Consider the following 24587-nt stretch of genomic DNA (forward strand, 5'->3'; position numbering starts at 1 on the left):
TGGTTCTTTTCCACCATATTCTCACTTCTCTTTTTGCCAGTTGTTCATTGCTCTGTAGAATCCAGGGCAAAAGAAATTAAAAGTGGCATCTGATCCATTGGTGTTATTTTTTGTTAATAACCCTTTTAATAGAAATCAAGATGAAAAAATTTGAAAACCATACCTGAAATGATAACTTGGCATTTCTGCAAAGTTTATTTATTTTTGCCCTGTCTTATTGTAAATCAGTATCATAGCTTTGCTGGATAAAGTAATCTTGGTTGTAGGTTCTTGGTACTCATCACTTTGAATATTTCTTGCCACTCCCTTCTGGCCTGCAAAGTTTCTGTTAAGAAATCAGCTGACAGTCGTATGGGTACTCCCTTGTAGGTAACTGAGTTTCTTTCTCTTGCTGCTTTTAAGATTCTCTCTTTGTCTTTTGCTCTTGGCATTTTAATTATGATGTGTTTTGGTGTGGTCCTCTTTGGATTCCTTTTATTTGGGGTTCTCTGCACTTCCTGGACTTGTAAGTCTATTTCTGTCACCAGGTAGGGGAAGTTTTCTGTCATTATTTCTTCAAATAGGTTTTCAATATCTTGCTCTCTCTCATCTTCTGGCACCTCTATAATTCTGATGTTGGTACACTTGAAGCTGTCCCAGAGGCTCCTTACACTATCTTCGTATTTTCAGATTCTTTTTTCATTTTGCTTTTCCGGTTGGGTGTTTTTTACTTCTTTGCATTTCAAATCTTTGACTTGATTCTTGCGCTCCTCTGGTCTGCTGTTGGGAGTCTGTATAGTATTCTTTATTTCAGTCAGTGTATGCTTAATTTCTAGTTGGTTCTTTATCATAACATCGAGGGTCTCATTAGATTTCTTATAGATCTCATTAAGTTTATTGGTGGCTTCTAGACAGTTCTTGAGAGACCTTAAAAGTGTGGTTCTGAACTCTATATCTTCCATTGACAATTTTGTCCTGTTTCTTTGCCTCCACATTTTTTATGCTTTCTTGGTGCACCCCCTAGTGGTCTTTGTTCACAGTCTTGTTGTAGTTAAGCCTTGATTGTTGTAGTTAGTACTGGGGGGATTTGACCTCCAGGCCAACTGGCTGTGAGAGTCAGCTGTGTCTGCAGTGGGAGAACTTTTGTCCTCTAGGGAGGTGCTAATCTAGCCCTTGCCTGAGGCTATCTGGCAAATGGCTCTGTGCAGGGCTTGGGCGGGGCGGGGTCGCAGGGGATCAACAGTGCAGGCGGAGGGAGCAGTTATGGCTGCTCTCAGTCCCGTTCCCAGATGCTCTGCCTCTCAGAGTCCCAGCAACCGCTGCAGACCTCGGAGAGAAAGCTGCCCTCACGTTCTGACCGATGCCAGACAGTCCCACTTCTCCTGTTTGAGTCTGGGTCCCTAGAGACTTGCCCAGAACTGGAGCTCAGGGCCTGAGCCTCCCTCCCGATTGAAAACGACAACTGCGCCCTCAGCCACCAGCCTGCTCCGCGTGCACTTCCTCACCTTTGTATTTTCCTCACTGCGCCTCCTCTGAGGTATGCTGTTCTCTTTCCTTCTAGTTGAAGAATTTCCCCTCAGCCAGCTTTCCTATGGTTCTGGGTGATGTCCGTTCTGTCTTTTAGTTGTATTTTTGAAGTGGTTGTGCGAGGCAGCATTCTCTGGTGTTTACCTATGCCGCCATCTTGGTTATAATGGACATATTTTTAATTTATTAGATGAGCGATATCATCAGGGATGAGCAATTCTATAGAAAATTAACTAGTAATAAGAGAAACCTAATGAGAGTCTGGAAAGACATTGTTTTTTATCTTTCACATCTACCATTTTCCTGAGAATTAAAAATTATAAGAAATTGAATGTTCTTCAGGAAAATGCTTGTGCTATATTCCCGTGTTATGGCTGACAGAAAAGTTAAAGGTGACTTAAATAATACCTAGGAGTTCATATAGATTTTTTGTGGTAAATAGTATTTATGTGGTTAGATTTTTCTTCAAACCAATTTTTAAAGCTGTTTTATTGAATATACTTCCTACTTACCAGATTTTACTGTTAAGATGATCTGTTTGAATAAATAACAAGATTTTCTTAAAAGGCCATTCTTCCCACAGATATCTGTACAGTGCAAACTTTGTGCTAGGCACAAATGGGTTTATTTGGAAAAGGCCACTTCATAAAGTTTAAGGAAAATAGTTATTTTCCTTATAAATTGCCAACTCTGTATTTAAGCCATTTATTTCTTTGAGAGATTATTTAAAGTTTATGTGACTGTATTCTCGCCTCCAGAAGAAGCTCATTCTGAAATCAGGAGACTTGCCTTCTGCTATTTATTTGCTTATCTGCATATATTTTTATTCCATAATAGAATGCTTGCAGAATCTCTGCTAACACCATGTGGCTGGACTTTCTAGAAAGGTCTAGTTGCTGGGTTTCTTCCTTGAACTCTCTCACCTACTTTCTTCCTCGCTCTCTGGAATTTTAGGTAACATTACTTAACTAGAAAGCCATTCAAGTGGATATTATTAGTTTTCTTAACATTCCTGCCGAAACCGGTTTGGCTCAGTGGATAGAGCGTCGGCCTGTGGACTGAAAGGTCCCAGGTTCGATTCCGGTCAAGGGCATGTACCTGGGTTGCGGTCATATCCCCAGTAGGAGATGTGCAGGAGGCAGCTGATCGATGTTTCTCTCTCATCGATGTTTCTAACTATCTCTTTCCCTTCCTCTCTGTAAAAAATCAATAAAATATATTAAAAAAAAATTCCTTATATTTCGGGAGGCAGGCTCAGCATTGTTCTGGCCCTTCACTATACTCTCTAGGTCCTTGCCCTATGACTCATGTGCAACAAGCTCATCCCTAGTTTACCTAAGCAAATTTTCCTATTTTTGAGGATTTTGGTGTTTGGCCCACAATTTATTTCTCCTTTTTACTCTCTGCTATCTACTAGGAAGACTTCTAGCATATTCATTTTCACCCCATGCAATCATTGCTGTGGGCTCCTGGAGTCACCCTCCTTTCTTCCCTTTTTTCACTTCCTCAGGGCAACTGTTAATGGGCAAGCACACATAGTCAGCAACCCATAAGGACACAGCCTAGATCTCCACTGTCGGATATAATAGTCACTAGAGCCACCAGTGGTTTTTGAGCTCAGCTAGTGCAAATTGAGTTGTGTTATAAAGTGTAAAATATACCAGAAGTCTCAGTTTTTATACTGACTACAAGTTGAAATTTGGGGTTTATTGGGTTAAATAACACATTACTAAAAGTAATTTTACCTGTTTTTCTAACGTGACAACCAGAAATCTTACATTAATTATGTGACATTTTTGTTAAAGAGTGCTGTCTAGATCTAGTCTATATATAAAACTATTCTGCCTTTGATCTTGAAGTCTAAAATTTCTCTGACCACCATTTCCTGCCTCTACCTTTACCACAACAAATGTATATGAACTCCTAGATAGTATTTCAGTCCTATTGTACTGGTTTTGCAGTCTACAACCCTTTCATTCTGCAGTCCCTTTCTATTCTCAACATGACAAGTCCCTTCCTGCCTTCATACTCCTCTTGTTTAGCTTTGATCCTATCATTAATCGTTATTAACCCCTAGTTTTCTTTATTTACTCTATTTCTGTGTTTTGCCAATTCCCGTCCCTGAACCAATCTAATGTAGCAGATGTTTTCCTCTATTCTGGCTCCCAGAATGAAGGGTTATGCTGTAGAAATTCAAATACCTGTGCTGATGGGCTTTATAAACATTTTATATCTTAGTACAGCTAAACTAAGCTGTACTAAGCTTTAGCTTAGCTAATTGGTAATCCTGTTAATCATCTTGAACCAACTTCCAGTTATGTCCTGCATTCTGTTTTCACCTGTAACAAGTTGGCCACCAACAGCCCCACAGGCTATATACACTGTACCAGTACATACACATACAGCTCCTGAAGTTACATGCATTGTGGTAGCCCTGATGCCACATTTCAAATGCATTTCTAATCTTTCTGCTTACTTTTTTTGTTGTTTTTATTGATTTCAAAGAGAGGAAGGGAGAGGGAGAGAGAGAGAAACATCAGTCTTGAGAAAGAGTCATCGATGGGCTGCCTCCTACATGTCCCCTACTGGGGATTGAGCCCACAACCCAGGCGTGTGCCATGATCAGGAATTGAACTGTGACCTCCTGTCAGTGAGCCACACCAGCTGGGCTCCTTACTTTTTTTGAAGCCCCTACTGTTTTAAAAATTATTAGGAAATATATAATCTTATAAAAATGTATAGTTCAGTTTGAAAGAATGCAGTAGTCCCCCTTATCCACTGGGGATACGCTCCAAGACCCCCAATGGATGTCTGAAACTCTGGATATTATAGACCCTATATACAGGGTGTCCCAAAAAATGTATACACACTTTAACAGTTGATAGCTCACTTTTGAAAATGAAATGTATGTTAATAAACACTGCCTTTATAATTATTTAAAGTCATAAACAGTGGATTAACCCATATTTTGTATATGTATTATATACTGTATTCTTAAAGTAAGCTAGAGAAAAAAATATTATTAAGAAAATCATAAGAAGATCAACCAAAGGACTTGTGTGCATGCATATAAGCATAACCAATGGACACAGACACTAGGGCGGTGAGGGCATATGCTGGGAGGAGAGCCAGTGAGGGGGTGGCGGAGGGGAGGAGACATGTAATACCTTAATCAATAAAGAGTAAAAAAATCATAAGTAAAAGAAAGTGCTGTTAAAGAATTTATTGAATAAATAAATTCAGCATGTGCGGTTCTCTCTCACCAATGTTTCTGTCTCTGTCTCTCTCCCTTCCTTTCTGAAATCAATTTAAAAATATTTTAAAAATTCATGTATAAAGAACCTGTTCACTCAAGCCTATGTTGTTCAAGGATCAACTGTACCCTACATTTTTGTACTTGGGATTTTCTTTGACAGTTAAAACTTGACATAATACAATTGAATTTATCCCTTTTTAATTTAAAGCAGAGTAAACAGCTAATACAAAAACATTAAGAGAAAATAAATTTGGTATATTTGAGGAAAGTAGGTAAGGCCATTGTAGCTGGAAAATAATGTATGAGGTGACCTGGGCCTAGTCATTTTTGGCCCTGTAAGCACCCTAACCTACCCCATCCTCAAACCTTGGAGCGTCAGCTCCCTTATTCCTGATATCTAATTGCTCAAAAAGTACTGCTATTTCAACATACAAACTCAAATCTTCCTCCTCTAGACTCATTGTGGCAGGTAGACCAGACCCTTATCATCATGTGCCTACACTATCAGTAGCTACCTAACTGATATTTTGAGACAGGTCTCTTCCCACGACTTGATATTATTGTAATAGTTCTTTTTAGTAAACAAATCTAATGATACCGCTTCCTTAGTTCAGTACTATTTCACAAGAGTCCTTTCAACAGAGTCAACATACAGTCCTTTAATTATCTTGACACATCTTTTTATTTTTATTTATTTTTTTAATATATTTTTATTGATTTCAGAGAGGAAGGGAGAGGGACAGAGAGAAACATCAATGATGAGAGGGAATCATTGATCGGCTGCCTCCTGCACGCCCCCTACTGGGGATCGAGCCTGCAACCCAGTCATGTGCCCTTGACTGGAATCGAACCTGGGACCCTTCAGTCCATAGGCTGACGCTCTATCCCAGGGGTGGGTAAACTTTTTGACTCGAGGGCCACAATGGGTTCTTAAACTGGACCGGAGGGCCGGAATAAAAGCATGGATGGAGTGTTTGTGTGAACTAATATAAATTCAAAGTAAACATCATTACATAAAAGGGTACGGTCTTTTATTTCAATAGTTTTATTCATTTCAAACGGCCGGATTCGGCCCGCGGGCCATAGTTTGCCCACCGCTGCTCTATCCACTGAGCAAAACCGGCTAGGGCGAGACATCTTTTTAATCTGGCCCTAATCTAATTCTGTGACCTCACTCTGCCTCATCCACCCCTATGCTATGGCATTCCTGACCTGTTCAGGGTTCAAACAAACATGCCCCACTTTTCTAGGTCTTTGTGCTTCTGTTTTACTCTTTGTTTTGCATATATATAGTGTCCTTCTCCTTGTGTGTCCGACTGACTGCCAGCTCACCCATCTGCCTCTTGTTGAACTGTTACCTCTGGAGGCAGAATTAAATTTTGCTTTGCTTCTTGACATTTTATTCACAGTCCTTACAGCATTTTCTATAGTCTATTCAGGTTGAGTTAGGTAAATTGTAAATCTCTGAGCATAAAAACTGTGTCTTTTTCAACTTTATTTCCAGCACTTTTAGTCAATGCTGAAAAGATAGGATTATCTAATTGCTGCATTTTAAATAATGAACGGTTTGAGGGTTTATTTCATTCCAGTTTGAGTGAAAAGTTTTTGTGTTCCTAATGTTTTCCATTAATGATACGACTAATTAACATCCTCAAAGGCAGAACAATCTAAATCAGTTTTCTTTGAGGCCTTGTTGTTTGTGTAGAAGTCAAGAACATAGACCATGTCATTCATTCCTAGTTGCTTTGGGGGGATTGGATGTATTCATCATACCCAGTAAAAGCATAAGCTGTATGGATAACTGCCTTCACCTTTAGATCAGTTGGAGAGATGTGTTTTTCTCCAAAGTAGACTTGATCTATTGAGAGGAAGTTTGCCAGCCGAATCAGCCTCCTGTTTTTGCTTGTCATCATTTTTTTTTATTATTATTATCATGAATACTTGGTGTGTTGGTTGGGGTCATGGGAGAACCATGTGATGCCTAAATGAACTTTATCATAAAATTGGTTGGTGTTATTGAGGGAAAGGTTTCAGGGAACTGTAACTCATTAGTGGGAACTGGAGAAGAAGCCAAGTGTTGTGGTGAGGCAGAAATTTCCAGAGTGACTGTGAGCAGAAAGACTATTGGTGGGTGACTCAGCTGTTTTCTAAACCTGTCTCATGTGATTGAGTGTGTATGATGTCTGTTTATTCTCGGCAGAGTAAGTACTAGGAGAGTCACATTACATAGCAAGCATAATGTTTATTTAACCAGCTCAGTGATGTTCTAAAAATAGTTTGTAGGGGATTTTTGTTTCACTTCATTTAGCATCATAAGATAGATGGAAAAATCATAATGAAGACCTATTGACAAGGGTTTTCCCTTATAGATAACTTTGAATATATAGTTGGCCAATACTATTTCACTTCCTTCAATATAAAGAAAGCTTTGGTATTTAAATAAAAGGTTAGGTAAAGAAGATAGCCTTCTAATTATACAGAAAATAATTCTGCACCATTACATTTTAACTTGTATTCTGGACAGATACACATTTTGGATGCATCAGGACCTTCCTTGAGGTATTTTATGTACTAAAATTTTACACAGGAACATTTTTTCCTTTTTGTGAGGTTATAGCAAATGCTTTTTGAAATGGAAATGTTAATACTATTTGTTGGATTTTATGTTACTATTTAATTATAATAGTAATAGTTTTACCCTGATTTCCTTGATTTACTCACTTTGTACTCAAGGTTTGTACCACCATGCCTTGTAATGCGTCTTTCAGTGTGTTAAAATGTGGTTATTATTCCCCTGTGTGCCTATTTACGTTCTTTTCTCTGAAAGAGAAAGCCCTTACAAGCCTGAGTATAAATAATAGGCATAATCTGCTCATTTGTCTGGGAGGCATTGAATCACTGATTTATTCTTTTTGACATTTGAGTGTTCTTACTCTTCGAGGTGCAACATATGTAGCAAATGGACTTGTCTGAAATTATTTTGAAAGGGAATGGAAAACTGCATTCATTAAGAAGTAAATGCCAGAATTCTATTTACAATAATGTTTTATGAAGTGGCGATATTTGATTATTCCAAGTCTGTAGAATTATATTATTTACAGTGTTTGATGCTATATAAATTGGGAAATATATACCTTTTTATGGTTGGTGAAAAAGTGACGTGCATTAAACAGTTATTGCACTGTATTTGTTTTATTCTGTTTCAAAAATTAAGTTAATCTGAGGATTTAACTTTTTGTTAATATTACACTGTTAGAATATTTTCTGGGGTTTCTTTTTTGACGTCTTTTTAGTTGGTGCAGTCATTATGAATTTAATAAATCTGGAACGGTATAATAAAGTGCATACCTTCTAACTCACTGCATAAATGGGAGCTGGCTTGAACACCATTTGAAAGTGATTCCAATTGTACTAGTTGTATGCGATCTCATACCTGCCCTTATCCTAATAGATAAATAACAAGTTGAGCATTTCTTAGTGTTACAATTGTCTGGGCCTGAAAAACTAAAGTGCAGGCATGGTGCTTGGGTGTGTTCCAATGAACAAAGAAGAAAATGATTTTATGTGAACTCAGCTCTTCCCCAGGAGATAAATTCAGATTTGGGGAAAGAGAGAGTAGTTCTCCAGTTCTTGGCAGATTGGCAGCTGGATCAAATATCCCACTGAATTTAATTGACATGCAGAAACAGTATTTTCCTCTGTAGTATTTCCTCTAGTCATTTGTAGTGTTTCTTGATGATATGGTGGTGGTGGGAAGACATTGGTTTTGTTTTCTGATAACACCTCTTGTGCTGTGAGGTACTCTGCCTGGATTGGATTCTGCTTGGTACTCTCATTCTTTGGAAATAAAAGATAACTAGATTTTCCCCTTTGCTGAAATACACAAAAGACATTGTATTTGATGCAGGCTGCTAAATGATGATTGTTGTTAGTTTTTGCATTTCATAAGTTTTGGTATATTGTCTTTTCATTTTCATGAAAGTAGTTTCTTCTCTGACCCAGTCATTGGTTATTTAAGAGTGTGCTGTTTAATTTTCTTATCTTTGTGTATGTTCTACCTGCTATTGATTTCATTCCATTGTGATCAGAAAAGATCATTTTTAAGATTCATTGTGACTTATTTTGTGGTCAAACATATGGTCTGTCTTGGAGAATATTCTAGGTGTACTTAAGAACAACATAAAGCCCTGGCCGGGTGGCTCAGTTAGTTAGAGTGTGCACCAAAAGGTTGTGGGTTTGATTCCCAGTCAGGGCACATACCTAGGTTGCAGGTTCAATCCCCATTCAGGGCTCTTATGGAAGGCAACTGATCTATGAGTTTCTCACATTGACATATCTCTCTCTCTCTCTCCCCCTCCCCCCTTGCTCTCTCTAAAAAAATCAGTAAAGACATATCCTCAGGTGAGAATTTAAAAAAATATATATTCTACTGTTGTTGGATAGTGTGTTTTGTTTGTGTTTTAGGTCCAATTGGTCTATAATATATTTAATTCCATTGTTTCCTTATTGATCTGTCTGGTTATATTCATTATTGAAAATGGGGCATTGAAGTCTCCGACGATTATTGTAGAATTATTTTGCCCTTTAATTCTGTCAATGATATATTATAGTGTCCTTCTTTGTCTCTTCTAATAATTTTTGACTTATAGTGTATTTTGTCTGATATCAGTACAGCCACCTCTGCTTTCTTTTTGGTTACTATTTATATGGAATACTTTTCTTCCTTTTGCTTTCAACCTGTGTGTGTCCTCCTAGGTCAGTGATGGCGAACCTTTTGAGCTCGGCGTGTCAAAATTTTGAAAAACCCTAACTTAACTCTGGTGCTGTGTCACATATAGAAATATTCATAATTTTTTTTTTTGATATTTGCAACCATAGTAAAAAAAAGATTTATATTTTTGATATTTATTTTATATATTTAAATGCCATTTAACAAAAATCAACCAAAAATATGTGTAAAATGAACAAAAACAGAAAAACAATGTACATTTAGGAAAAAATAATGATAAAAACAATGATAATCAAATGGTACGAAAACTAGAAATTAGTGACTTTTTTGGTGCTGAAGTTTGTCTGCTAATTCTTCGATTGCAGGTTCGTACTTGGTGCACTTCAAGGCCAAGCAAGCGCCACTAACTTCATCTGTTAGCCGGTTTCTTTTGTTCGTTTTAATATTATTTAATGCTGAGAACAAAGTCTCACAAAAATATGTTGATGACAAATTGTTAGCAAAGCCATCGCTAGATTTTTTATGTCGCTAAAAGTGTCAGGTACTCTGCTCCAAGCACTCAAAATTTCTTGTTCGTAGTTGCACTCTTCTTCATTATTTAAACGATTTCATTCCAGATTTTCAAGTTTCGACCTTAAGTCGACAAACACATGAGTCCAAATGCTGCAAGTTGCATCTCTAAATCATCAATTTGCATCCATTGGAAATCCTTTAATTCCAAAGTACTGTAAACAACTACATCTGGATACTTAATTATTTTAATGGTCTGTTTCTAGACTTCTAAATTGGTCGAATCTTTCGCTGAACTGTTCAAATAACGAGTTTACTATATTCTGGTACATAAGTATGGACTCCATTACACTCGTTGTAGTGGCCTTCTTGAAATACTTTTTTATCCGAGGAAAATACTTACAAGTTTTAGTTTCAATATCTCGCTTGAAAATTTTAAGTTTACTGTCAAAAGATTTGATATACCTAAACATAACGTCAATATTTTTGCCGAAACCTTGTAATTTTAAGTTCAGTTCATTCATATGAACAGAGAGATCTGTGAAAAACATCAAATTGCTGACCCACTCATGATCATTGATCTGAGGAAAGTTTGCCAGATCCTTATTCTCAATAAATACTGTAATTTCTTCAAAGCACCCCACAAATCGCTCAAGTACTTTACCTCGACTCAGCCATCTCAGATTATTGAACATCAGTAGTCCACTGTAGGTTGAATCAACTTCCTGTAAAAGTGCAGAAAATTCTCACTTGTGAAGGGGTCGAGAAGCTATAAAATTCACAATTTTTGTTACAGCTGACATTAAATCATTCAATTCTGAGAATCCCGATTTGGCACAGAACACCTCCTGATGGATAATGCAATGAAAAGGTACAAGTGGATGTCTAATAGCTTCCATAAACAATTTCAGGAATCCCACATTTTTTCCCACCATATTTGGTGCCCCATCTGTCATGACTGACACAGTTTTAAAGATATCAATGTTTAGGTCACTGAATGTTTTTATAACAACCTTACATATTTCGTTTCCTGGTGTACTTATCGGCACTGATTCTAACTTTATCAACTCTTCTCTCATAGTGAGACCATCAGAATATCTAGCAATAATGGCCAACCGAGCATTTGATGTGACATCAGTAGTTTCATCAAGAGAAATCGAAAAATATTTACAACTATTTAAGTCTTTTTTTAATTGATGTGGTACGTTTTTGTTAAGATCTATTATTCTGTCTTTGATAGTATTTCTACTGAGTGGTAACTCAGAAATTCTTTTAGTAATATCATCTTTATTTTTCATATCGTGAAATAGAGCTGGTGCACATCTTAGAAATGTTTCCTTAATAAATTCTCCGTCACTGAGGGCTTTTCCATGCTGAGCTATGGAGTGACCAATACAGTAACTTGCTGATGTTAAATTTGTAGAGCATCTTACAAATTTAATGATGGAATTTGATTGACTTTTATAGAGGTGTAGCTGCCTAGAAATGTATTCCTTCCTTTTATAGATACTTTTTTTCAAGAGCTGACAATGATTAGTTTCAAAATGTCTCTTTACATTCCACGTTCTGCTTACTACCGTTTCATTACACAGTATGGACAATGATCTGTTGTTTCTGTGACAGTCCCGTACATCTCGGTCTATATGTCTTGAAAGGCTCGGCTACTGCTACTTCCACTTCTTTTTTCATTCAATCTTGCTTTTTGCTGACTCCTGGTGCAAAAGAATTCAAATATAGTATGTATAACCAACAAATATATAGTGCTGTAATCAATTATCTGACACGCAGAATGTCTCGTCGAGCACTGTTGCACTGTGTATCTTTTTCTTCTGACCCTCCCACTCCTGTCTCCTAACGAACATGGCGATCAAGTGCGGCCGTTTGCCGAATGCACCCGAACGCACGGGAAGCTTACCCGAGGCACATGTTGACAGTAACAAGGCCGTTTCCAGAATTGGATATTTTGTCACTCGAGTAAAAATAAAATGTCATGAGTAAAGATTAATCTTTTTATAGTGCAATTCTTAACCTTTTTATATTAATGTCAATATTGGAACAACGTATCTTGGATGTTTTCACTATATATCTTTGCTACGCAACACCGATGTACATGTTTACATTCGGTTTTAGAATTGCATTATTGATCATGAGTAACGTGAGTAATAATATTACTCCAGTGATGCCCAACTCTGGCCGTTGCGAGAGACAGATATTTGAATTATGCAATTTTTTGTCTCTGTCGATTTGTGCCACCCAAAATGAGTTCGCGTGTCACCTCTAACAGGCGTGGCACAGGTTCGCCATCACTGTCCTAGGTCTAAAGTGAATCTTTTGTAGAGAGCATATCATTGGATCCTTTTAAAAAAATGTATGTTTTTATTGATTTTTAGAGAGAGGAAGGGAGAGGGATAGATAGGAACATCAGAGAGAGAGAAACATCATCAATCAGCTGCCTCCTGCAAGCCCCCCACTGAGGCTAGAGCCCACAACCCTAACCATGTGCCCTGATCTCTTGGTTCATGGGTTGATGCTCAACCACAGCCATACCGGCCATGCATGGATCCTATTTTTAAAAAATCCATCATGCCAACCTATCTTTTGACTGAAGAGTTTAATCCATTTATATTGAAGGTAATTAGTGATCGGGAAGGACACAATATTGTCTTTTGTTATTTATTTTTTGTATAAATAGCGCTCCTTAAAAAAAAAATATGTCTTCTCTCTTACTGCCTTCCTTTGTGTTGAGTTGATTTTTTGTAGTGACATGTTTTGATTCCTTTCTCATTTCCTTTTGTAAATATTCTAGAGATTTTTTTGGTGGTTACTGTGGGATTATGTATAACGTCCTAAAGTTATAACACTCCATTTTAAACTGATAACAAGTTCACTTCAATTGCTTACAAATATTCTACTTCTTTTTAGCTTTGCCTCCACCCACTTTGTTATTGGTGTCACATTTTATCTTTATATACTGTGTATCCACCAACATAGATTTAAGTTATTTTTATGTTTTGTCTGTTAAATTGTAATAAAATAATAAAAGTGAGTTATAAGCCCAAATTAAAATAACACAGGTTTTTATATATGCTTATGTATTTACCTTTACTGGAGAACTTCATATGGCTTCAGTTGCTGTCTAGTGTCCTTTTATTTCCACTTTAAGGACTCCCTTTAACATTTATTGTAGGGCAAGTCTTGTGGTCAGGAACTCCCTGAGATTTTATTTATCTGGAAATTTCTCCCTCATTTTTGAAGAATATTTTGTGAAATATAAAATTCTCATTTTGACAATTGTTGTTTTTTCTTTGAAAAGTTTGTAATGTTTCTCACTTGGAGTTCATTGAGCTCCTTGTGTTTGGATGTCCTTGGATAATTTTAGTCATTATTTTTTCAAATAAGCTCTCTGTCCCATTTTCTCTCTCTTCTTCCCTAATGCATTATACCTTATGTTTCTTAGGCTCTATTCACTTCTTTTCCCTTAATTTTTTTTTCCCTTTTGCTTCTCAGACTTGATAATTAAGAAGTTGTCTCTCCAAGGTCACTGATTCTTTCTTTTGCCCATTAAAGTCTGCTATTAAACACCTCTAGTGAAATTTTAAAATAGTGATTGTGTTTTTCTTTCATTTATTTATTTTTGTTTACAATTTCTGTATCTTTGAGGTTGATTTCTAGAGATTTATTTTGTTCCTTTAAATGGGCCTTCAAATGGTCTCTTTGTATGCCTTGTAACCTTCTGTTGATAATTTAACATTTGAAAAAATAGGCACACCTTCCAGTATTTGGGGACTTGGCCAATTGTCCCTTACGATGGAGGCTCAGCTATGCAGCGGCCCACCCCTTTGAGCAGGACTGACTTCAGCAGGGCTGTGGTGCCCGCTGAGTCCGCCCCTTGCGTGTGTCACTTGTGGAGGTGGTTGGACGGTACTTCATTGTGGTCTGAAGCTGTCCACTGGGTGCGCTGGCTCTAGGGCCTCCCAGGAGGCACAGGCCAAGGTCAGCCACCACTGTGTTCTGCCTGGGACCACCTGGCATGAGCTACAAAGTGATCTACGGATGGCTGCTACTTGTGCTGGATTTGGAGTTGCCCAAGAGAGGCCAGGCTGCAAGACAAGGCCAGCTGCTGTGAGCTGGGCATGGGGCCACTTAGAGGTACCAGACATGCTGAGGCCAGATATTGCTTGTTTGAGAAATTTTAGGACAGTCTGAAACGTGAACCAAGCTGGGCCATTTTTTATGGGCAAGCCACTGGAAATAGCTTAGGTGGAGCTAGGTCTCAGGGAATTACCAGGGCAGGTGAACAGTGATTGCCAGGTTGATGGAGGCTCAGATATGGCACCTGACTGCCACTCTGTAGGGGAAGAGCTCAGAAAAAGAACAGTGGTTCTGCCCTGATTTTTATTTGACACACATGGGTGTGGAACCACCCTTGTCTCTACCCTTCCTTCCAGTCTTGATGCGACTTCTTTTTTTTTTTTAAATATATTTTATTGATTTTGTACAGAGAGGAAGGGAGAGAGAGAGTTAGAAACATCGATGAGAGAGAAACATCGATCAGCTGCCTCCTGCACCCCCCCTCCCCCACTGGGGATGTGCCCGCAACCCAGGTACATGCCCTTGACCGGAATCGAACCCGGGACCCTTCAGTCCGCAGGCCGACGCTCCATCCACTGAGCCAAACCGGTTTCGGCGATGTGACTTCTTTTTATCCTTAGTTTTAGGACTCTGTTCAACTAGATTTTAGGCAGTTATTTTTAGTTTTATTTATGTTAAATATATTTTTATTCATTTCAGAGAAGAAGGAAGAGGGAGAGAGATAGAAACATCAATGATGAGAATCATCGATTGGCTGCCTCCTACATGACGGTCCTGGGGATCGAGCCCACAACCCGGGCATGTGCCCTTGACCGGAATCGAACCTGGGACCCTTTAGTCTGCAGGTCGACTCTCTATCCACTGAGCCAAACCGGGTAGGGCAGTTTATTTTTATTTTTGATGTGGTTGTGGGAGGATACAGGTACCCAACTGCATTTGCCTATGCCTCCATCTTGCCTGGAAGCCTCACATTGTGAACTTCTTGAAGGTTAAAAAAACCAGCAACCATATATCTTCAGCTTCATTTGTGCATCTAGAACACAGCACATGGTGTCTTCTTTGTGTTAAAGTTCAACAAATACTGTTGATTTAATTTTCATTGTGATTTATGAGATGACATTTCATTTGTTTCAAAAATATTTAGGGCTTTGTAAAATACAGACCTCCTCCTATATTTTCTTGTTTGCTTTGCCTTTTTATATCATTTGAAAGGAAAGCTGAAAGACATGTTATCTTCACTATATTTTTATTACAAAATAATCAGTTTTTAGGTCCATGAAAAGGGAAAAAATACACAATTCAGAAGTATACAAAATAAGACCTACAAGTTGTGTTCTATACTCTCCCCTTTCAACTCCCATTTCTCTGAAGTAGCCAGCATTAAATTTGCCATACACCTTTCTAAGACATTTTATCTTTATGTTTATGAGTATACTGTATGCATATACCAAAAAATTTTACAACTAGGGTGATTTTATAATTAACTAGAGTCTGGGTGCATGAATTCATGCATGGGTGGGGCCCTGAGGGGGGGAGATGGGATGCAATCGGCCCTCCGGGTGGGCAGTGGGGTGCCCTTGCCAGCCCAGGATCCAGATCCATCCAGGTGACATTCACGCTGGTTGTCGGGAGCCACCTGGCGGCTGCTTCTATATTGTTTATTCCTTGTGGAGTGTCTAGGGAAGGGAAGCGGCCGTGGTGCCCAAGGCCAACTTCCAGGAGGCCAGCAGCACTGTCAGGATTGTGCAGGTGGCGCTGGTCTGTTGGTGCCTGGCCCATTCTCCAGCGATTGGACCTGCAGGACTACTGAGGGAGTGAGTGGCTGCCGCCAGGCTGGTGGGCCGCTGGGATGGGTCTGTCAGCTGAGCAGCACTCCCACTGTGGGAGCACACTGACCACCAGGGGGCAGCTGAGGTGTTGAGCATCTGCCGCCTGGTGGCCAGTGCATGTCATAGTGATAGGTTTTTCCATCGTTCCCTCGCTTAGACTTTTATATATATAGATAGTTCTGTGATTTGCTGTGTCATTCAATGTTACAGATATCTTTCCATGATAGTGACTGACCTCATTATACAACAACGTTCTCAACCTGTGGGTTGCGACGACCCTTTCACAGGGGTCGCCGAAGACCATCGGAAAACACATATATAATGACATATTGTTTTTGTGATTAATCACTATGCTTTCATTATGTTCAATTTGTAGCAATGACATTGGGGGTCACCACAACATGAGGAACTGTATTAAAGGGTTGCGGCATTAGGAAGGTTGAGAACCACTGTTCTACAAGATATAGTGTCTGTAGACTGACCTCATTCTTTTTAAGATTATACCATATTCTCACATTGATTAAATATAGCATACTTTCACCTCTCCCTTATAAATGGAAATTTAGAATGTTTCCTGTTTTGTTTCCCCCTACCCACCCCATTATGAGTATATCTTTAGGGTAAATTCCTTGAAATGGAATTGTGGAGTCAAAGGGATAAGCTTATTTAAAATCTGGTAAGTATTACCTAATACCTCTTTGAAAGATTGTGGCAATTTATTTCAATTAGATTTGTGTGTGTATGTTGTACATGCCTAGTATTGAACTTAGTCTTTTTTTTTTAATATATTTTATTAATTTTTCACAGAGAGGAAGGGAGAGAGATAGAGAGTTAGAAACATCGATGAGAGAGAAACATCGATCAGCTGCCTCCTGCACATCTCCCACTGGGGATGTGCCCGCAACCCAGGTACATGCCCTTGACTGGAATCGAACCCGGGACCCTTCAGTCCACAGGCCGATGCTCTATCCACTGAGCCAAACCGGTTTCGGCATTGAACTTAGTCTTTATGATAGTATTTATTTAAGGTGAAGGAAGATTCTTAAAACAGGAGAAATAACCTTCACCTCTGAGTTGTATGTGAAATACTTAGAATAGTGCTGAAACACAGTAAGAGCAATATAAATGTTTCTGTTATAATTATTTTTGTTGGTTTAAGTTCATTGTATTATATTATGAAAATTGAAAATCCTTGTAAATTTTTTTCACATGTCCATGATTTGAAAACCATCACATCTGTACACAAGGTACTACATTGTTCTTGTCATGAAATTCACCCTTGGATTTCTATCTTTAATTGTTCAAATCACTCTTTTTTATTTAGTTATTATGAACGTAAAGGTTATGCATGTAACACAAGGTCTGTTTTGACTGGCTCGTCTTCACTGGCATTTTGTTAACAGTCTGTCAGTAAACATCATTTGCTCATTGTTTTTGTTATTATTGTGTTTTTATCTACCCAGTTAATAAAAAGCGATCAGTGAGTTGAGAGTGTTCATTGAAACATAAAAGTAATAATGAAAATGAGAATGCAAGTCTCTATTACTCTTTTAAAGTTAGACAGTGAACAGGATTGCAGTGTTAATATAAAATATTCATACATATGTCCTTGGAGAAGTAAATGTGGTAACTTAGAAGGTATCCAAAAAGGGGAAGTGCAAACAAAATGTTTAACAAGTACTGAAATGATACTCCCTTGATCTATCCATAGTTCTCTATGCATTTGATGTGATGAAACATGTTTATAGGATGTTCCCATTCAAGTTTTTACAATATTTTTCAACAAAACATACTACTATATTAAGCAAGTTATTCCAGAATAACTTAATTCACTAAATTTGGTTAATCATGTCATTAAATGCAGAGTAGAGATAAAAAGCATAGAAGCCTCTTTCACAGGTGCACTGCTTGCACCAACAGTACAAATCACATCATTCCTAAGAAGTTCCTAAAATCAGCCCCAATGGAAAAATGCTCCGAGAGAAAGCTGAGTGAACTATTGGCAAAATTCTTTATCAGTGCCCCTTTTAAATCTTACATTGCTAATGACACAATCACATCTATATCTATAAAGGCTAAGTGACCAACCATCTGTCTGTCTGACTGCCTGACCAACCTACCGGCCAGTACATATGACACGCACTGGCAATTTAAAAATAAATGTTAACACTTGCATGTGCAATACATATAAAGCTCCCGCTGGTGCCAGTCACACAGGTGTGTTTCGATCTGTCATTGTCAATTGTGAATTTGGTTGTTTTTGTTGTTTTTATATCATGTGTTGTTATTGTCTATTTATTAATCAATTTATATATTATTTTCATATACATTTTACTAATTTATTTCATCTCTGACACTTCTATTATAGAGAAAGGATGAATAGCAATATTAAAATATTTCTTCTAATTAATTTCCTTTCAATGTGCACAGATCCGTGTACCAGGCCACTAGAGTATTATAAAAAAAGGAGTCACTTCCATATGTGGGTGTCATCAGATATTATGCTTTGCATTTTAATGAAACTGCTTGTATGCAGAGTATGAATCATCTGTTGGCATACATACAATTTAAATTGGAAGAAGTACTTGATGATTTTTTGTCAGTTGAAAATAATTCCAAGTGATGGAAATAAATTTTTTGTTTTTTAATAATCATTTTGAAAGCAGTACTGTAGTCTACTAGCTTTATGTGTGACCAGGAATAGTGTTATTACTAAATGAAAGAACTTATGCCTGAATCCTAATTCACATACTGCTTTTTCAATTAGTTGTAAGGGTATTGCCTTATGTGAGTGGAAATTTTGAATAAGGTAAAATACGATTATTTCAGCATCTTTTATGAGAGGGCGACGTCTCCCCTAACTTTTTGAAGTATAGAAGGAGGTAACATTTTCCCATGTTTTTATAACTGTTACCTCTCAATGCAGGTTCAATATCTTGACAGGCAGAAATTTATGCTTCAATGTAGCACCAACTAAATGTTGAAAATAAAATATCAAGATTTCCTAAGACCAAAGAGCGTCACCACTGAGAATATGACTTTTTAAAATATTTGATGACTTTCTTTAATAAAGAATGAAATTAATGCTGTATTTTGCAACTATATCCAAATTTTGTAATAGAGTTGGGTGAAATACTTTTGCAGTTTGAATGCATTCATAGATGATGTCTCTTCACCACTCTTTTTCAAGTTGAAGTAGTCAGACTTCCTATTTTCCAGAGTTTGAATGTTCTACATTAGCGTTTCTCATACTGTGGGTCACGACCCTTTGGGGGTCGAACGACCCTTTCACAGGGATTGCCTAAGACCATCGGAAAACACATATATAATTACATTACCATTCATAACAGTAGCAAAATTACAGTTATGAAGTGGCAACGAAAATAATTTTATGGTTGGGGGTCACCACAACGTGAGGAACTGTATTAAAGGGTCGAGGCATTAGGAAGGTTGAGAACCACTGTGCTACATAAACTTAGTGTCTAAAACAGTGCTAAAAATAATCTTTGATAAGAAACCTTGGAATAATTTTTGGATCATAGTTGATCCAGTTATTACCTGTTTGATAGATTCTGATACTTGCTGCCATGATTTTCAATTTATGACCAGATTTGGTAGGACTAGAATGAAAAAGGAAACTTAAATGTCAGTTATAGAAATGCTTATAAGGTTTCTGTGTTGAAAGATTGCAAAATATTGTGTCCAATATGAAACTTTTTTTGTTGTTACTCCTTACCTTAGGGTATTTTTTCCATTGAGATTTAGAAAGTGAAAGGGAGAGAGACAGAAAGATAGACGTTGATGTGAGAGAGACACATCAATTGTTTACCTCCTGCACAAGCCCCAACTGGGCCGGGGATCAAACCTGCAGCCCAAGCACTCCAGCCAGCACTCTAACCACTGTTCACACTGTCAGAGCAGAACTATTTTTTTTTTTATTAATCTTGTTTTCATTTGGAAGTTATAAGGAATCTTTTCAAACATTTGCTGTAAGTTGGTAATCCCAGCTGAACTCTCATTGCATTGTTAACAAAAACCAAAAGTTAGTTGCTGATGGTGGGTTGTTTTTTTTTTTTTTTTAGGTAGTAATTTATTAACACTAGATTGCCCAAGGAAGTCATTTTGACTGCTTTTTAATTTCAATTAGAAAAACAATTATGTATATAAGGACACAATGTCTTAGAATTTTGTGACTTTTTGTACAACATATAAATGCGTTTATTAATAATTGTAGTTACCTCCCCCTCCTTCATTTCTGGTATATATATATGTGTTATACCTATATTGCCCAAAAGCAGTCATTTTGACTGCTTGGGGGGGGGGAATTATGACTCTTATTATTGAATTGAGTAAATTTCTTATATGACCAGTTCGGCTCTGTATTGAAATAACAGTTTTCATTTTTTTTCGATTACCGTCACATGATAACATACAAGTACATGATAAATTGTCGATACTTGGTAAGTTGCAGTTGCTCAATAAGCTAAACTAGTACTTGTTATTCGAATCTTTATGCAGTGATACTTGTTCTAATAAGTTGTTTATTTTATTTCTTTTGTGCCCTAAATTCATGAAAGAAATGTCGAATAGAAGTGAGTTATTGGAAAAGCTAAGGAACATAAGTGAAGAGTGCTCCGATACTATTCTTTCACAATGCAGTCATTTTGACTGCTTTTGGGCAATATAGGTATATACTAAATTTCAGTCTTTCTAGTGTTAAAGTTCTTCCATATTTAAAGCTGTGGGTAAATTTTTTTAAAGCAAAGTTAGAATACTTCTAGACATAATTTACTTAGTTACCTTGGGTAAGATACTTAAAATTTCTGATTCTGGATTTTCTCATTTGTAAAACTGGACCTGTCTTAACTAAAGGTGGTTTTGCAGTAATTGACTTTATTTAGTCTTAGCAATGCCTTGTAAGGTAGGTATTCCTTCTTACATTCACGGGAAAGACAAAGTCAAGCTAACAACAGTAGTAAAGGGCACTTTTTATGATTTGAATCCAAGTCCTGTGATTCTGTAACCATTGCTACAGCTAGCATTTCATTTTAAACATGTTATAAGTATTTTTTTTCCTGAAATCACTGGTGCATAGTATTTTAGTCTGTAGCATTTAACATGGATTCATAATGAAAAACTTATGTTCTTATTTTCAGAAAACTTGTGGTTAGTATGTATTATATTACCACTTATTTCAGGCTTTTGTCTAAAGTTCTTAATGATGGTAGTTTTTATGGGGTTAGATAAAAGGGTTACGGTGGAAGAGAATAGCAATACTATAGAGGTCAACTGAGTGAACTGCTAATTTGGCTCTAGGATGTCTTCCTCAATGGCTACTTTTGCTTATAGGTACTTTGGAAAGCTCACCACAGAAGTAACAAGTTCCCTCAATCATGTTTTATTTTGTTTGTGGATGGGCTGTCCATTTCAGAAAGAGATAAATTGAGAGTGAGTGCTATTTATACTCATGGTATCAAATAATTGCACCTACATATCAGGAGGCTTAAGATAATCCCTAAAAAATGCTGCATTGGTTCTGGATTTCTGGACATTATGATAAAGATAAGTTTAAAAAGTAAATTTGTAAACCACATTAATAAATATTCCTATAAATATTTTTAACACTGAATTTGCCATATTTATTCAAAATATGATATTATTCTTGCCATTTTTTGACAGACCCCTTATCCCTCTGGACAGAATGCAGGTCCTACCACGTTGGTATACCCTCAAGCCCCTCAGACAATGAATTCGCAACCTCAAACCCGTTCTCCGGTAAGTAAGCAGAAGCTTGATGTAGAAAATATTCTCCACCTAAGTTTGTGTTTGCAGTAGGTTGGGTTCCTTTGGCTAATATTTTTACTTACTTTGGGAAATTTTTCCCTAAGAAAATTTATTATTGTTGTTATTTTTATTATATTGGTTAGCATTACATTTTTCAGATTCTTTGCTATGTGAATAATTTAAATTTATTAAGAAAAAGAAGGAATGAAACTTCTTATCTTTTTTCAGTGGCATGATTTTTTAAAAAATTCTAGTTGCACTCAAGTTTCTGTTTTTAATTTGTTAGCTGCACTATTCAAAATTCAGGAGAAGAGTAAAGCATATTTTAAAAGTAAAGTAAATTTCATTAATTAGACTCAAATTCCAGTTGTTTTGGAAGGATTTCTGAATTGGTGTTACTAGATCAGTTCAAACCATTTGACAGTGCGGACATATGCATGACATCACCAATGGTGTATTCATTTTTTTAAAATGGTAAATATATTGTACAAATGTAAATGCTGTAATCCTCCTTGCTCATCCTTTACATGGATTGCAATGTTTTGCAAAGATTGTGGATTTTCTCAGGGTTCATCCTTTGCTTCCCAAGAGAATACAGTAGTTTCAGCTGTCCATTCCTTAGAACGTCGTTTCCTGCCCTGCATGATTAGCTTTTGCCAGAAGGTGCTTTTGTAACATCTCACTTTGTATCTCACATCCCTACTTATACCTCTGCTCTGTGTTTTTCTCCCGATATAGGGATCCTCTTTTGTTCCCCACCCCTGCTTTTTTGCTTGTAGTACAGGAATATTTCATTGCATTAGCTTCTATTCTTTTAGTTTATGCATGCATTTAATGCTGAAATGTATGAAAGAATTGCTGAAATGTATGAAAGAATTGCTCAAAGAACTAGGGGAGCATAGACTGACCAAAATGTAATCTCTTTCTTACCCTCTTCCTATCTTCCTTTTCCCTATTGCCCTCTTCTCCAATACCCATTCTTAGATCCTGGTTCTCCCCAGGGGGTGGAGGAACCATTCTAAAGAGGTGGGACTTTGGTCCTAGTTGCCTGTTTGCTTGTCTTCTTTTTATTTATTTATTTATTTATTTGTTTGTTTATTTATTTGCTGAAATGGTCAACAAGATGTCTGATGCAAGTTTTGTTCTGAAAGTGCTTTGGGAATGTGGACACTTGACTGTTTGGAGTGGGCCTGAGATCTCACCAAATTAATTTAGATAGACCTGGGTTCTAATCATTAAACATGGAACGTATGGTAAGCTCTTATTGCAAAGAATTCCATGGCCCTCTTTACTTCTAACCCCCTTTTGTGATATTGGGGGAAAAAGATTTAAATTTACATGGTTAGAACTGGCGCAAAACCTGACTGAAGAGCTGCATCTCTAAACCAGTTTTTTTGACAGCCCAGCAGAACAGTGCCAATACATTGCACAGACAACTGGAAGAGGAGGAAGGTTTTGGAACAGACTCCCGTTTACAGGTCCTTGGCTGGAAGAGGCTGGATAAAATACTGCATTGTAAGCAATATAACAAACTGTACTTCTTGCAGGCAGTGGTGCCTCTGGCACTCATTATTTTTGACCACATCCATTTATTGGCTGATTACAGAAAAACATTGATTGCTTCCTCTCGAAAGTCTAACCCAGCATGGCAGTTTCTGCCAGGCATAGTGGGGAAAAGAATAACAAATTGGGTGGGTCTTCTCTATTGGGAATTAGACAGGAATAATTTGAAGTTTAGATATTTCTTTATTTTAAACTTGAAGAGGGATATCCCTTTCATATAAATTTTATTTTAAAAGACAAATTTTAAGGCTTCTTTTTCCCTCTTTCCATTTTATAATCAAATATCAAGGGGGAAATTGTCTGTAGTTGTCAGCCATTTTTCTGTGGTCATAAACTCTTCAAATACTATCCTCTATGCAGTTTTTGCCATCCGCTCTGCTAGTGACCATTACCACCTACATTACTAAAACCACACCCATAACATCCCATTACATATACCCCAAAACAAGTGCAAGACTAGCAGACCCCAGACTACTCTTGCTTGTTGTTTTGGGTCCAGTTTTCTTTATTTCATTTGTGTTGGTTGCTGGGAGGGTGAAGTTTGGGATATGAAATTTGGTAGGATTGCATTTTCTTTTTACATCCCAAGTTGCCATAGTCTAGTCTCATCCATCCCACAACTGTCCCAACTGGTGAGGAGAGGTAAGCTGTTGCACTAAAGAAGGGACCCTTCCTGTGGCTTTGCAAAGCAGCTAAAGCTTACTCCATTCTATTTCTGCATTAATGGGCCATTGGCAATTGCACGGTTTAGGCTTTTCTGTTCTTCCCTGGACAGCTGCCTTTGCAATCCAACTGGCTTCAAGGCCCCCCCTCCTCCCTCCTTCAGGTTACCTTTGTGCCTGTATTTCTATTTGATACTTCTTAGTATCTTAGTTAAATTCATATTGTTGAATAGCTTGTTTAAAAGTAAAACAATATGGATAAGCTACTTATCTGTTCCATTTTCTGGTTGTACTGGAACTCTTTAAACAGTAGTTCACTTTTAAATAGCCTCCAAAATAGTGAAGCTATTGAATGCTTAATTAGGAGAGGCGGACAGTTTGGCTTTTGCAGTAACCTGTTACTTTGGTTATTTTGACATTTTGTGCCAAAGTTACATCAGTGTTATGTTGGCTATGCCCAGTTACCAACTGTGCACAGAAGAGTGAGTGAGTGAGTGGGTGGGTGGGTGGTTGGCATTAACAATGGATTCAGGTTCACAGAAGGCTGCTTTTCTTAATATCTACAGTCCTCACCATCTTAAAGACCCCTCTTTAAAAAAAGAAACCAAAGTTTCTATTTTTAATATGAGCCAGCAGCGACTACAGTTTGTTCTGTT

General features: G+C 37.4%; 1 protein-coding gene across 3 annotated transcripts in view; it reads left to right on the forward strand.

Annotated features, from left to right (window-relative positions):
- Nucleotides 1-24587, forward strand: part of EIF4G3 (eukaryotic translation initiation factor 4 gamma 3) — a 284695-nt gene that overhangs the window by 107361 nt on the left and 152747 nt on the right. For all 3 annotated transcript variants that reach the window (XM_081086926.1, XM_081086927.1, XM_081086925.1), the window contains exons 4-5: nt 21602-21697; nt 23108-23221. In XM_081086926.1, the coding sequence (XP_080943052.1) occupies nt 21602-21697; nt 23108-23221 (210 nt within the window). The remainder of the gene's footprint in view (nt 1-21601; nt 21698-23107; nt 23222-24587) is intronic.

The sequence above is a fragment of the Myotis nattereri genome, assembly GCF_964212035.1.
Source record: "Myotis nattereri genome assembly, chromosome: 3".
Taxonomy (NCBI): domain Eukaryota; kingdom Metazoa; phylum Chordata; class Mammalia; order Chiroptera; family Vespertilionidae; genus Myotis; species Myotis nattereri.